Below are 13,377 nucleotides of genomic sequence, written 5' to 3'. Positions count from 1 at the left end.
ACATGGATGAGGGGCATCATAAAGGCTTTGGTGAAACTGTACATTTAATTTGCATCTGTATTACTAGGTCCGGCAGTCAATTAGCTTTACTTGTTACTTTTCAGTAACATAAAAGTACAGTACGCAGTAAAAACAGTTTTTCAAACCAATGTAAACATAATTCATGTATATTATAAATATATAAAATACATTATATCGGCCAGATTTAATCTTTACATTGAATTTTCCGACATTGTAGCACCCCGCAAACTTTTTCTGATCTTCAAAAATTGCCACAAATAGCATAAAAGCGGGGTTTGTAATTGTATTGAGAATAAAAGAGCTGGTCTACATTGTCTAAACTTTTAAGTTTTAAAAATCCATAAAATATATCTCTTCCTCGGTATTACATAAAATTTACAAAATATTATAATGATATCCAATATGGTTTCAGGAGAGGTTTGGGCACCGTCAAACAGTGCCTCAACCTGCACCTAGTCATAGGTAAATGCACCTTAGCCTTGATGACCTTGGCCTGAAGACAAACGTAGCTAAATCCCATATCATGGTGGTGGGTAAATCCCCCGCAATGTTAAAGACATTTTTTATAAATAATGAGAAATTGCTTTATGTGCCCACTTTTTCCTACCTGGGAATTCTTTTTTATTCAAATAACACCTGGTCCCACCTGTTGGAGGCTAGGATTAGGGGCTTTAATCAAAGCTTAGAGGCAATTTTCAGGTATACAAAAAAACTAGGCTCTCGACCTATTAAGGTAATGACTGAAATTTATAAAGCACGTACGTGCGCTGTCACCCTGTATGGTGCTGGAGTTTGGGGCTCTTGCAAAGTTGAACGCCTGCAGAGAGCCGAGAATAGGTTTATGAAACGATTACTGAGCATCCCTAAATACACCACTGCTACTATCTGCCATTGCGAACTCAGGGGATTCCGCTGTCCTTTCATATACATTTGGCTCCTTTGTTGTTGTGGCATAACATTTGGGAAAAGAAACCGCAGTCTTAAATCGCGCCATCATCACATACTGCTTAAAATTGGAATGGGTAAGTAAAATCCCATGGTTCTCCTATGTCAGGGCGCAACTGGACACTGTGATTGTTGGATTGTTTCGACAATCCAGGGAACATTGCCAAAATATCAAGGGCAAAGTTGAAAAGGGAAACAACAAAGAAAAGGGTTGTAGACCATTCACTTCTAGTCTGTTCTCCAGGTATGTAGTCTTATTTATCCCTTCATCTTAGTCACACCAAATTGTATTATCTTATTAGGTTCAGGTTTGGAATCTCCCATCTGTTGGTTTCATATTCCAAAGATGTATGATCTGATGCCCATTTGGATTTATGCCCCTGTGATTCAGAATCAGCACAGAGCACATTGCACTTTATGTTTTTTTGTAATCTGTATATTAAGGAAAGACTTGCCTTTCTAAAACCATTGTTAAAATTTCTAGATATTAGAAAATGTCGGGCTGCCCTGTGTCATCTTCAGCTTTTAAATGATGAATACACTTGTTTAATGGTTTATAAATATTTTTCTTCCGCAGTTCAGACACAAAATGTAACTGGAAAATGATTTTTTATCTTCCTTATTTTCTCTACAGTGAATATTTTTGAAACCTACTCATTAATTGTGTTACTGATGCGTGTTACGCTTACAGTCGTTCCCTTGTTCATGGCATATATATTGGATTCTTGTACTGTATTTTATTATTATGAAATGATGTGTTCTTTTATGGCCACCCACAGCCGAATAAAGAGTTTATGATGATGATATAATGTGCAAATTAGTAATTGAGGACATATTGTCACACAGAAATAATGATAGTTCAGACATAAAATGTAAATTGTCTGGAAACCCCATCAACAGGAGCTTATTTACCCTAAATCGGGTTAACATGAATCTCTGTTGATCATTACAAACCACTGTTAAATATGTTTTCAAGCCCTCTTGAAGAACCAGAGTTTTATAAAATTATACAGATAGTTTTATAGCCTGTGCCAGTTCTCTCTTTACTATTGGCTTAAACCGAAAACGTTAGTTCAGCTTATCTTTCCTGATCAATTTGCTGGTTTCAGGATTGAGGAAGAGTTTTGGTAGACTTATCAGCTCACATGCGGATTTGATATATCCCAGTCAAGGAATTTTCAGGGTGTAATTTAGCTTCATGGTGTCACTAAGTATCAGTTTATTTAGGCCTGTGTCCTCATGTGCCTAGATTGAGTGCCAGAGCATTATAGGGGCTATCTCAAATCTGTCAGAAATAAATGGCATACCCAGTTCCGCATGAGCTACGTAGTTAGACGTGCTGGGGGCAAGAGAAAGAATGGACTTTAACCCCCTGCATGGGCATGTGCGAAGGAAGACCGGGGGGCCACCCGAACCCCGCCCACTTATTTTTTGCCCAGCACAGAAGCGGAATTTGCGCCGCAGTCAAGGGGTTAACAACGAGTCTTTATCTTTTTGCAAATTTTGTGTAATGGCAATTCCCTATACCCTTGCACCGTATGAGGCCACAGCAACTACCTTGCTCCTGTTTATATTAAGAAGTTCCTTCTTCACTTTGAAACCTAATTTCTTTCTAAATAAGCATAACCCATTTATAGCCTTCTCAATTTGTGCACATCTGCTGACTATCATTGGGGTCCACAAGTTGTTGTTATCAAGAAGTATCCCCAAGTAACAAAACATTGGAGTTTCAGTCAACTTTTGCCCTTCTGCAAAAAAGTGGGTTTTGTCTTTGGTTTAGACCCAGTTATCATAATATACATTTTGGAGCTTTTTACTCTTAAGTCCAAGTTTGCCATGAAAATTATGCAGTCATTTATAAGCTCTTGCATATATTACTAAGTCTTTTTTATTTTAGGATTAAAGCACAGTTACAATAATTGTAAGACATTAACATAATTCTCGGTACAGATGGGAGTAACATCACTGTATCTGTAGTGTACATGTACTCTATATTGTTGACAAATTGATTTCTTTTTCTTTAAAAATTCACCAGAAAGCAATCTATCCATCTTTTTACCAGTTCAAAATGACTACTTCATAACAGGGGACAAATAGTCTTCATGAAGTGATCAGCCATCTAGACTTTGTTTAAAGCACCCCAAGGCATAAAGGGATAACATTTTATAAAGAAGTGAATAATTTTAATGCAATATATTTAATAGTGTGTTGCTGACATCAGACTGAAGCCAATTGAAATTCTCTAAATATTTGCAGGAAACATGTACTTAGGTCTTGTGCAATTCATCCCCCACCTAAAGCAATTCTCATTCCGGCTATCAAATATTAATAACCGTATGTCTCACAATTTAATAGACATTCACACAATTGTTCTCTTTTTTTAGCTTCTCCATTATGTCAAGAATGTTCATTTTCATAATAAAATGGGAGATGAGATATTTTTTGATAAGAACGGTAACATCCCGGCCCTGTATGATATTGTAAACTGGCAACCCAGCGCCATGGGCACTCTCAAGTATGTGAAGGTTGGAAGCTATGACTCTAGTGCCTCTCAAGAAAAAAGCCTTTTCATCAATGTCACTGCCATCCAGTGGGCAGCTGGAGTCCGACAGGTGAGAAATGCCACACTCAGGTACATTTTCATTATACAGATCAAGGGGATCATGTGGATGTGAGTTGCAGAAATTGGGAAGCTAACATGATACAAAGAAGAAGTGTACTTAAAAAAAAAAGCTTAAGGGGGATTCTCTTCTCAGGGAAACTGGCATGTCATTTGAGCAGGAGCCACGGGAAAGCCCTATTTTTACCATTTTCTATGTACAATTTTCTTTTCAAAGAAGTTTGACCTGGTAGTTAAGTTACTGGGAGCATCAGCTTTACATTTGAACATCAGATAGTCCTTGTGGCTTCAGGCAATCTGAATCTTCTTAAATATCCAAACATATGATCAGAAGAATTTTTCAGCTAATCTGAAAGAAAGATATTCTCTCTGGGCTGTGTATTTAGTTCATAATCTTTTAGCTTGTTTGTACAATTGCACAGGCCAACCATATGCAAATCAGCCCCCAAAAGGACAGTCCACCCATATTTACTATTCCAAATCCCTTCTGAATGATGAGAGCACAACCAACTGTGTGGATTCAGAACTATGGCACAGCACCGCCATGGTAATTAGGAGTGTCAGAGATTAATTGTTTCATTCCTCCCCTCAATTTGTTATGTATTTACTAATGAGGTGACCTGAGTTCACAAGTATGTGCAGGCATGCATCCCCTGCTTATTTTCCCATTGGGCCACCTCTATCTTACTGGCAAGACCCAACAAGGCACAAAAACAGTCTGCTTTTGCCTGCATTCCCCATTGTAAGTGAAGAGGCCTAGAACCTCTGGAAAGTCTGTTCCTATTGAACAGAATTATAGGTGATTTTTTAAGGTTTGGGTTCTGTCTGTAGTGGCAGAGTGATCAGAAAATGATGAATGTGAATGCAGATGAGATTAATACCAGTAGCTTGGATTAATCTAAGCTTTCAACCTGTCATTTATTTATTTTTCTATTCCTTCTTCTTAAGCTACTGGCGACTTATTGGTTTGACCATGCAGTTTCATCTCACCATGGAAGGCACTAATAACAGTGCAGTAAATGCTGTTGTGGTAGAGGATGACCAAATTGACTAGGGACTCACTACGCACAATAAAGTAGATGCTATTAGGTGGTGATTGAAATTTAAGGGCAGCAAAAAGATCCTTTTTTAAGACATTAACACAGAAAACAAACTGTGTTTCTAATGGGTTCAAAATGCTCTTCATGTATTTCATAAAAAATATGTTTTCAAAGTCTGAATAACTTTGAAATGTTTGTTTTTTATGAAAGGTCCCAGCCTCTGTGTGCAGTCCCAGCTGTCCCACTGGATACAGGAAAGTGGCTAAAGAAGGAGAGCCTATCTGCTGCTTTCTTTGTGCCCCTTGTCCACAAGGGGAGATTTCCAATCAGACTGGTGGGTAGTGTTGAATAACAGCAGCATTGGGTATGCTGGTTTTTACAAAATCTGACATATACCATTATTTAAAATAATCTACTGTTTCTTTTTTCAGACTCCGATGAATGTTCCACATGCCCTTGGAATTTGTGGCCGAATATGAAAAGGGACTTCTGTACTCCTAAGAAGATTGAATTCCTCTCCTATTCAGAACCTTTAGGAGTAATCTTGACAACAATTTGCATTTTTTTCTCAATTATCCCTTTTGTGATTTTGGCACTCTTTATCAATTACAGAAACACCCCCATTGTCAAGGCCAACAACCGCTCTTTGAGCTACCTCTTACTTCTTTCCCTCTCGTTATGCTTTCTCTGCTCATTGGCTTTCATTGGCTACCCCACTCCAGAGAAATGCCTCCTCCGTCAAGTTTCTTTTGGTATCAATTTTGCTCTTTGTGTTTCCTGCATCTTGGCCAAAACAATCTTAGTGGTCATCGCCTTCAATTCTACCAAACCCAACATAAACGTGGCACAATGGATTGGGCCACAGCTTTCGTATACAGTCATTGGTGCCTGCACAGTCATTCAGGCTCTTCTGTGTGCTTTGTGGCTGATTCTGTCACCCCCTTTCTCAGACTACAATGTCATCGCTCAACCAGGAAAAATTATAGTAGAATGCAATGAAGGATCGGCGATTGCTTTCTGGTGCATGTTGGGATACCTTGGGCTTCTGGCCAGTACCAGTTTTGTGGTGGCCTTTTTGTCGAGACAACTTCCTGACAGCTTCAACGAAGCACAATTCATCACCTTCAGCATGCTTGCCTTCCTCAGCGTTTGGCTCTCATTTGTTCCAGCTTACTTCAGCACTAAGGGAAAATATATGGTGGCCATGGAGATTTTTGCAATTCTTTCTTCAACACTAGCGTTAGTCTCATGCATATTTTTTCCCAAGTGTTACATCATACTTTTAAGACCAGAATGTAACTCGAAGCAGCATCTGATGGGCAGAAAAGTAGGCCACAAATGTCAGGTGAAGGTGCTATAGGAGAATAAATCCCTTGTTTGACATCATGCACTACATTTCTACCCTCTGTAATAAATATTGCAGTTTGTTCATATAGTACCTTGTTTGTAATAAAAATTTTCAGTCAACCTATAGACTAATCGACCATTTGTTTGATATATTGAAATATTAGTTCCCATTAAATTGAATCTAGGACTTCTCGCTCATTCTGTGGGCAGACCCTAAGGGCCTGATTTAGATTTCAGTGGATGGGATACTCTATCGAAACGGTGACCGACATCCCATCCACTGAAATATAAATCCCATAGGATATTATGGGATTTATATTTTGGCGGTAATATGGAGTAACCGGCCCTAAATCCAAATTCTAATCTTCCTGGACGTCACCTATTTTTCAAGTTTTACATTAACCTGCTGATTAGTAAGCAAGTGTTCCAGTGTGAGGGTGTTGATTTCCTGACCCAAACAACATTGATACACTGTTCGTATGTCAAGGAGTTTGCATGGTGGGCTTGCTTGCTAGGAAGAACTCAGTGGTGGAGGAGTAGGTTTCTACATTTTCTGTTCTTGTACTGTGGAGTTTTCATGAGACTTTTGTGACTATCAATGGATTTTTTACTTTCCTGGAAATGCAAAACCTCAGCAATGCTTCGCATTGTCTATATTGTTCCTTTGGCACATAGCGTTGTCTACGTCTAGAACCTGGAGCTTCTCTAATAGACAATACCTGAACTTGAGAACTAAGCCACTGGACTATCCTTCCGCCCCAAAGCTGACTCCTTTGTGTATGGGGAAAAGAATAATGAGCCTCAAGGAATGTGCCCCTTAACCTTGTGGACAACAATTAAGAAAGATTCATATATATTAAATTTCAAAAATAAAGATGGCATGTATTTTTAAAAATGAAGATTGTATGAGGCATAAAGACATATCTGTATTCATAGGTACACATTGTAATCCTTGATAGCGTTTGCGCTCCATCACCTCTTTCATGCCAACTTTTTAAAACATCATCATGCAACCCAGGTTAGGAAGAAAGGTCTCCTTTAAGAATGCACAACCACATTAGTAAGCAACTTTTTGAAACAATCTATTCATAAGACACCAATGCAAAGCACTTCTGTGTAAAGTAGCAGCATGCAATGAACAGGAATTTTAGAGTATTCTGAGATCCTTGGGGAACAATATTCCTTCCAATGCTCACTGCCCTTTAAATTGCATTGCCAATATTTTTTGCGTTGATTCCGTGAGTCTGTCTGTAACACTCTTTTCACCCCAACTCTGAGTTTACGCTTTAGGGTGCGTGGACTACTAGCTGGGGTGTATGGTCCTGATGAATGCTGAGCGGAATTAGCTTGTGAAAGTAGAAACATGCTGACCATTCTATTCTTTTTATAGGACATTTTTGGTTCAAATTAACTTAACCATTTGTTTGTCTGCCTTTCACATCGTTTTTAATGAAAGTGAACTGTCCCTTTATTAAAAAATCTTCTTGGGGGTACAGTTACATTTTCTTTTAAATTCACTCATTTTCACAATATGGCACTAATGCACTTGCCTCTAACAAGAACCCTATGATAAAACTGGACACTAACTTGGCGGCTGAGGGTTCATTTTCACAGTTCTGCTGAATAATTGCACCTTTCGCTCTATGTGGTTGTGGTAGTTAAAAAATCCTTTTATCTAAACTGCCAGTTTATTTTGTTACTCTTTTGTTCTTTGATATATTTGACCTAAGGGGTGCAAGAGTAGCAGTCTGGCCCTTTCTCTCTCTTGTTGTTTAGATATGTTTGGCAGTGTACAGCTGCAAGAGTTCTTTTATAGATAATTAAGTGCTCCGTCAACACCTACACCATGGAAGATTTAGGCCTCTCCTATTCCAAAGAGGAGGCTGATGCCATTTTAAACGATCCTTCCATTTTTGCTGAGCACTTGTCTCCCAAGCAATTTCACAAACTACAGAGTGGGACAAATTGTGCGAACAGAAAAGTCGGATTCGAGCCATTTTACATGGCACCGTGCTCAAGGAATATCTATCAAATAATACTGCTCCCAAAGGTCTCTTACTGACTAATGCCCCACTGATTTCTTGGAAGATAGCGTGTTCAGGAAAGAATGGGCACAGATTGCCTGGCAATGTACGCGTGACTGGGCAATCTTGATTATTAAAAAAGCACTTCGCCTTTCGGAAGCCGTACAAATAGAAATCCAGGCCACAGCAAATCATATCAAAACCACCATAACTGGTTACAAGAAGAAACTTGACGAGTTCAAAGTCAAAAGTCAAAATAAGCTTTATTCGGCTTTTGAGAGTAAAACCATAAAAGCAACAAAAACAAATACATAAATACAAAAATAACTCAGCATAACATTGCATAATTAAAAGGGAATACATTTAACCCAACTAAAATAGTTTAACAAATCAAAGATTCAAAGCGAGTCAGTAACCCCAGATACACAGAATCCCCCTTTTTCATCCAGTGTTATAGTGATTTGGTACTCGGGAACCAGGGTAAAAGTCATACAGGTCCCAAATACGGATGGAACCATCTCCGAGTTTGGGCTGGGTAAATCGCAAAAAGGGGGTAATGTTCCTACGTTTGAATTTGATTAAAATCAAGTCCCCCGAAACATTTTTGGGCAGATGACCAAGCCACCCCACCCTTCTGACACTCAGTATCCCACCATCTAGCGCGGGTGGTAATGGTCTATTGTTATTGAGCCAATAAATGGCTTTATTCAGTAGGTCCTGGTGTGATTCACGTGTGCCTGGGCTGAGTGCCGGGACCCCAGAAAGAACGGTGACATATGGGGCGGCTTCAGGGGGTAGATCAATGCGATGCCCTCTTTCTACTGGGTTAATAGGAACTCTATGTGGGGCATGTTCAGGATTCAGAGTATCACTACGACCAGATAGAGTGGATGGTATAACAGGGGAGTCACTGGTTTGAGGTATCCTAGGAGCATTTTTGATACACCTTTCCTGGATGTTAGCGGGGATAACAGCATTTCCAGGAATTGGATTTGACCTTATTGCAGATTTTTCGATCCTGGACAGCCTATCCCCCAAGTCATTGATTTTAGCGATCAATGGAGATAGAGCAGTGTATAATAGTCGCTCGATTTGGGCCAAAAGAGTCAATTGTAGGGGGGATACAAAGTCATTTGGTCGGGTCCCAGCTTTATCCAACGTTGATGAGGCTGGGTTGGGGCCAGGTAAAAAGGGGCTGCAGTTATTGGATGGAGAGAGGGTAATAAGAGGGGAAGCCTGGGGAGTGATTGTTTGGTCAGTGACTCTGGTCACAATGGGGGGGGTAGAAGCATCCGGGATATAGTTTGTGCCGCACAGTGCGTTCAGCTCTTCCCAGATGGACATAGTAGGTGGAAGACAGGATCCCGGGAACCAATGTAGATAGTTAAAACGGTAGGGATTGAGAAGATGAGTAAGTGGCTGTACCTTATCATATGATGGGGCCAAGAGTGGTGGCCCGTCCCGTCCTCCTTGTGCCTCCGAGGGCCACAGAGGGCCCGCCCTTTGCCCGGCCTTCGCCCGGCGCCGATCCGCGCGCGGTCCCGCGACGCGGGTGCTGGTGTCCCTTTTCAAGCGCCTCCTGGCGCGGGCTTCCCGTCCGGCGGCGTGTCCCGCCGCTAGGGCGTCTGGGTAGTGTAGTTTTTCAAAGCAATGCCCCCCTCGCACTGCGGCTGCTGGTCTGTGTGTGCGGCGGCGGAGGGGAGCGCTGGAGCTGCGTGGGACCTGGCTGTTGGGCAAGGTAAGCCCCCAAGTACGTCTGGACCCCCCTGCTCCCCGCTCCTGGTGTCCCTTTTCAAGCGCCTCCTGGCGCGGGCTTCCCGTCCGGCGGCGTGTCCCGCCGCTAGGGCGTCTGGGTAGTGTAGTTTTTCAAAGCAATGCCCCCTCGCACTGCGGCTGCTGGTCTGTGTGTGCGGCGGCGGAGGGGAGCGCTGGAGCTGCGTGGGACCTGGCTGTTGGGCAAGGTAAGCCCCCAAGTACGTCTGGACCCCCCTGCTCCCCGCTCCCGGTGTCCCTTTTCAAGCGCCTCCTGGCGCGGGCTTCCCGTCCGGCGGCGTGTCCCGCCGCTAGGGCGTCTGGGTAGTGTAGTTTTTCAAAGCAATGCCCCCCTCGCACTGCGGCTGCTGGTCTGTGTGTGCGGCGGCGGAGGGGAGCGCTGGAGCTGCGTGGGACCTGGCTGTTGGGCAAGGTAAGCCCCCAAGTACGTCTGGACCCCTGACGAGTTCAATAAAGAGCTCCATGAATACAAAGACAATTTAGCACAATCAAAAGTACAAAAGTTTCAAAAAAATCTGAAAAGGTGGTCTTATGCAAAGGTTTATCCTTATGCTAATAGAGAGTATACCCCACCAGATCGTACAAACTACAACTCTGATGCATCAGACGATACCAATTCTAGTGGTTCTAGTTCTGGCAGCATAGGCAATAGACAACGAGGAAGAGGAAGGGGTAGAAGATATCATAATATCCAACAGTTATATACCTATCAACAACAGGGAGGTCGAGGTTTTCACTCCAATGTGTACCAACAACCTCCTTTCCCACCTACAATGGGCTGGGATCCACCTTTTGCCCCACCCCCACTTTTACAACCTACCATGTATCCCCAGCCTTTTTTAGGGACAGGTCGGAGGGGCAGGGGCAGGAGAAGAGGTGCCAATCAGGTGCACTGGGACCAAACAGAGACTGTGGGCGACAACACGAGGAGCAAGACCATGGAGCAGAGGGCGGCTCCCAGCAATGTGAGACTCTGATTACCAATTTGTCTTCCACACCCTTGAGTCCAGCTGAGATTTCAGTTTTGGAAAAAGGGCTTGGGTTTATACCTACACCCCGTCTTGATCGGTTCAAGTTACACTGTGAACTAAGCAAATTCTTTCGGAAACTCAAACTAAGCATTTTTTTGGAGCTTCAGTCTGCAGAGACCCGACAGATTTTGCCCAGTGACACAGATTTTAGGCTAAAATCAACTTTTACACCCCCATCGCACTTAGTACCTGCTGAAATACTTGCGTTCGAGCAAGTAGTTTTCAATGAAGTGGAGACTTTGGAGGAACCGATACCATATAAAAACCATTCGGCGGATAAATTCAAGGCTATCCAATCTTTGCAGAAAAACTCTGACCTGGTCATTAAAAGTGCAGACAAGGGGGGAGGCATTGTTATTCAGGATGCCTCAGCCTACGATCAAGAATGTAGACGACTTTTGGACAACACCACTAATTATGTGGTTTTCAGTGAAGATCCCTCTCCTTTCCTCAAAGATGAAATCATAGATTTAGTGATGACAGCAGAATGGGATGGCCTCATAAGTAAATATGAAGCAGACTTTTTGACCATCTCGGAAGGCAAGATTCTGTACTTTTATACTTTACCAAAAACTCATAAGAATCGGCTTCCCCCGCCCGGACGACCAATAGTTTCGGGTATTGGTTCTTTGCTGGAGCCTTTATCTAAATACTGTGATTTCTTTTTAAAACCTTTGGTACAGGCAACAAGTACGTACATCAAAGACACTAAGAGTCTCCTAGCTATGCTTTTAACAATAAAGATGCCAGAGGAACCTTGCTTTCTTGTCTCCTTAGACATAGAAAGCTTATACACATGTATCTCGCAGGACGCAACTATTAAAGTTCTAGCTGATGTCCTGTAACGAGCTTCTTGGGATTACACTACTTCCCGTGCCTTTCTAATTGAATGTGCTACTTTGGCACTAAAACATAATTATTTTGCGTACCATGACAAGATCTATTTACAAAAGACGGGGACATCTATGGGCAGTACTTTTGTCCCAAGTATAGCGGGTCTGTACGTCTATAATTTTGAATGTACGCACATCCTCTCTGCCACCAACCTTTACACATCCAATGTTATCCTTTGGCAAAGGTACATTGATGATGTGTTGCTAATTTGGAAAGGTCCTGAATACAGCCACCTTGCATTTTTTGACTGGGTGAATACGTGTGATCCACAGATTAAGTTTACTTATCAATATAATGCAGACTCCATTGTGTTTCTGGATGTCGTCATTACTAGGAATGTGGATCACTTATCTACAAAAACCTATTATAAACCTACCATCAAGAATAATCTTCTTCATTTTTCGAGCTTTCACCCTCGCGCTCTTAGGGAGAATCTTCCCTTTGGCCAATATCTGCATATTCGCAGAAACTGTAGTGATTTGTCTGATTTTAAAACACAATCTAAAGATTTGACAATCAAGTTGCAAAAGAGAGGTTATCCCAATAACATTCTAAATAAGAGCTGCAAGAGGGCGAAAAACCAACATAGGGAAGCACTTTTGGAAGAGTATACCAAGGAGACTGAACCCAATTTGCCTCTAACGTGTGTTACTACTAATACCAACATCTCCAATGCCGTGAGTCGTTGTATTGGGAAACATTGGAAGATTTTAATTAGTAACAAGCATGATTAGCAAAAACCTTTATTCTCTTATAAGCGAGAAAGGAGCCTGCAAGACTCCTTAGTTCATACCCGCCCAAGAATGAATGATATCAGACGGGATCAGGATGTGTTGACGGCCTGGGGCCTCCCGCCAGTAACTGGTCATTTCCCTTGTGGGGGATGCAGCATTTGTCATTTAACTACAACTACCAAGACATTGGATCTTGAGCCAGGCAAAATTTGGCACCAGAGGAGTCACAAAAATTGCAATTCTAGCAATGTAATTTACTTGATCACATGCCCTTGTGATTTGAAATACGTGGGCATGACTACTAGAAAAATTAAGCAACGCATCTGCGAACATCGCAGCAATATCAGGTGTCGCAAAAGTACTACCAAATTAACCGCACATTTTTTACAAACAAACCATAACCCCAATGACATCAAATGGACCATCATTGAGCAGCTCAAACAAGGCACTGAAGGTAGTATCTTTGAGAAGGAACAGCGATGGATCTACCGCCTTTCTACACATGAGTTAGGTCTGAAGGATGGTATTCCGTGGGGTTCGGTTAGGAGACGCTGATTTTTGACTACTGTATTTTCGCCTTGTGTAGACTAATCCCTGGTAGCAGTAGTAAGCATTGTGTTTTTTGCCCCCCTCTCCCCCTCTTTTTGACTCCATTGTTATTATACATCAGGCCATATTTATGAGGGGCAGGCGAGAATTATTGTATCTTAACAATTGCCTACACCGTCTCACTATGACCAATTGAGATATAAAAATTAGTCTATCTCTTTATATTACCGATAGGGGGTCTATCTGCGGGGTGCACAAAAGCATTTATTTGCAGGTAGTTTTGATTAAGATCTTCAGCCGGGAACACTTGATCCATTAAAGGGGTTGATATCTCGCAGGCCTTTATCAATAAAGTTTTTGATTGAAACGAAAAGAAGGAAGAAGATAAGATTTTTCCTC

General features: G+C 41.7%; 1 protein-coding gene across 1 annotated transcript in view; it reads left to right on the top strand.

The window, feature by feature from the left end:
- The window catches only part of LOC147678476 (vomeronasal type-2 receptor 1-like), a 55,137-nt gene extending 43,491 nt beyond the window's left edge, over positions 1–11,646 (top strand). Inside the window, exons 4-7 of the mRNA XM_086945654.1 lie at positions 3,351–3,578; positions 4,837–4,960; positions 5,058–5,953; positions 10,846–11,646. Coding sequence (XP_086801780.1) covers positions 3,351–3,578; positions 4,837–4,960; positions 5,058–5,953; positions 10,846–11,646 — 2,049 coding nt within the window. The remainder of the gene's footprint in view (positions 1–3,350; positions 3,579–4,836; positions 4,961–5,057; positions 5,954–10,845) is intronic.
- Positions 11,647–13,377: the final 1,731 nt, after the last annotated feature.

This window comes from Lissotriton vulgaris, chromosome 12 (genome assembly GCF_964263255.1).
Source record: "Lissotriton vulgaris chromosome 12, aLisVul1.2, whole genome shotgun sequence".
NCBI lineage: Eukaryota > Metazoa > Chordata > Amphibia > Caudata > Salamandridae > Lissotriton > Lissotriton vulgaris.
Note: the sequence above shows the minus strand (reverse complement) of the source record. Positions and strands in the feature narration are given on the sequence as shown.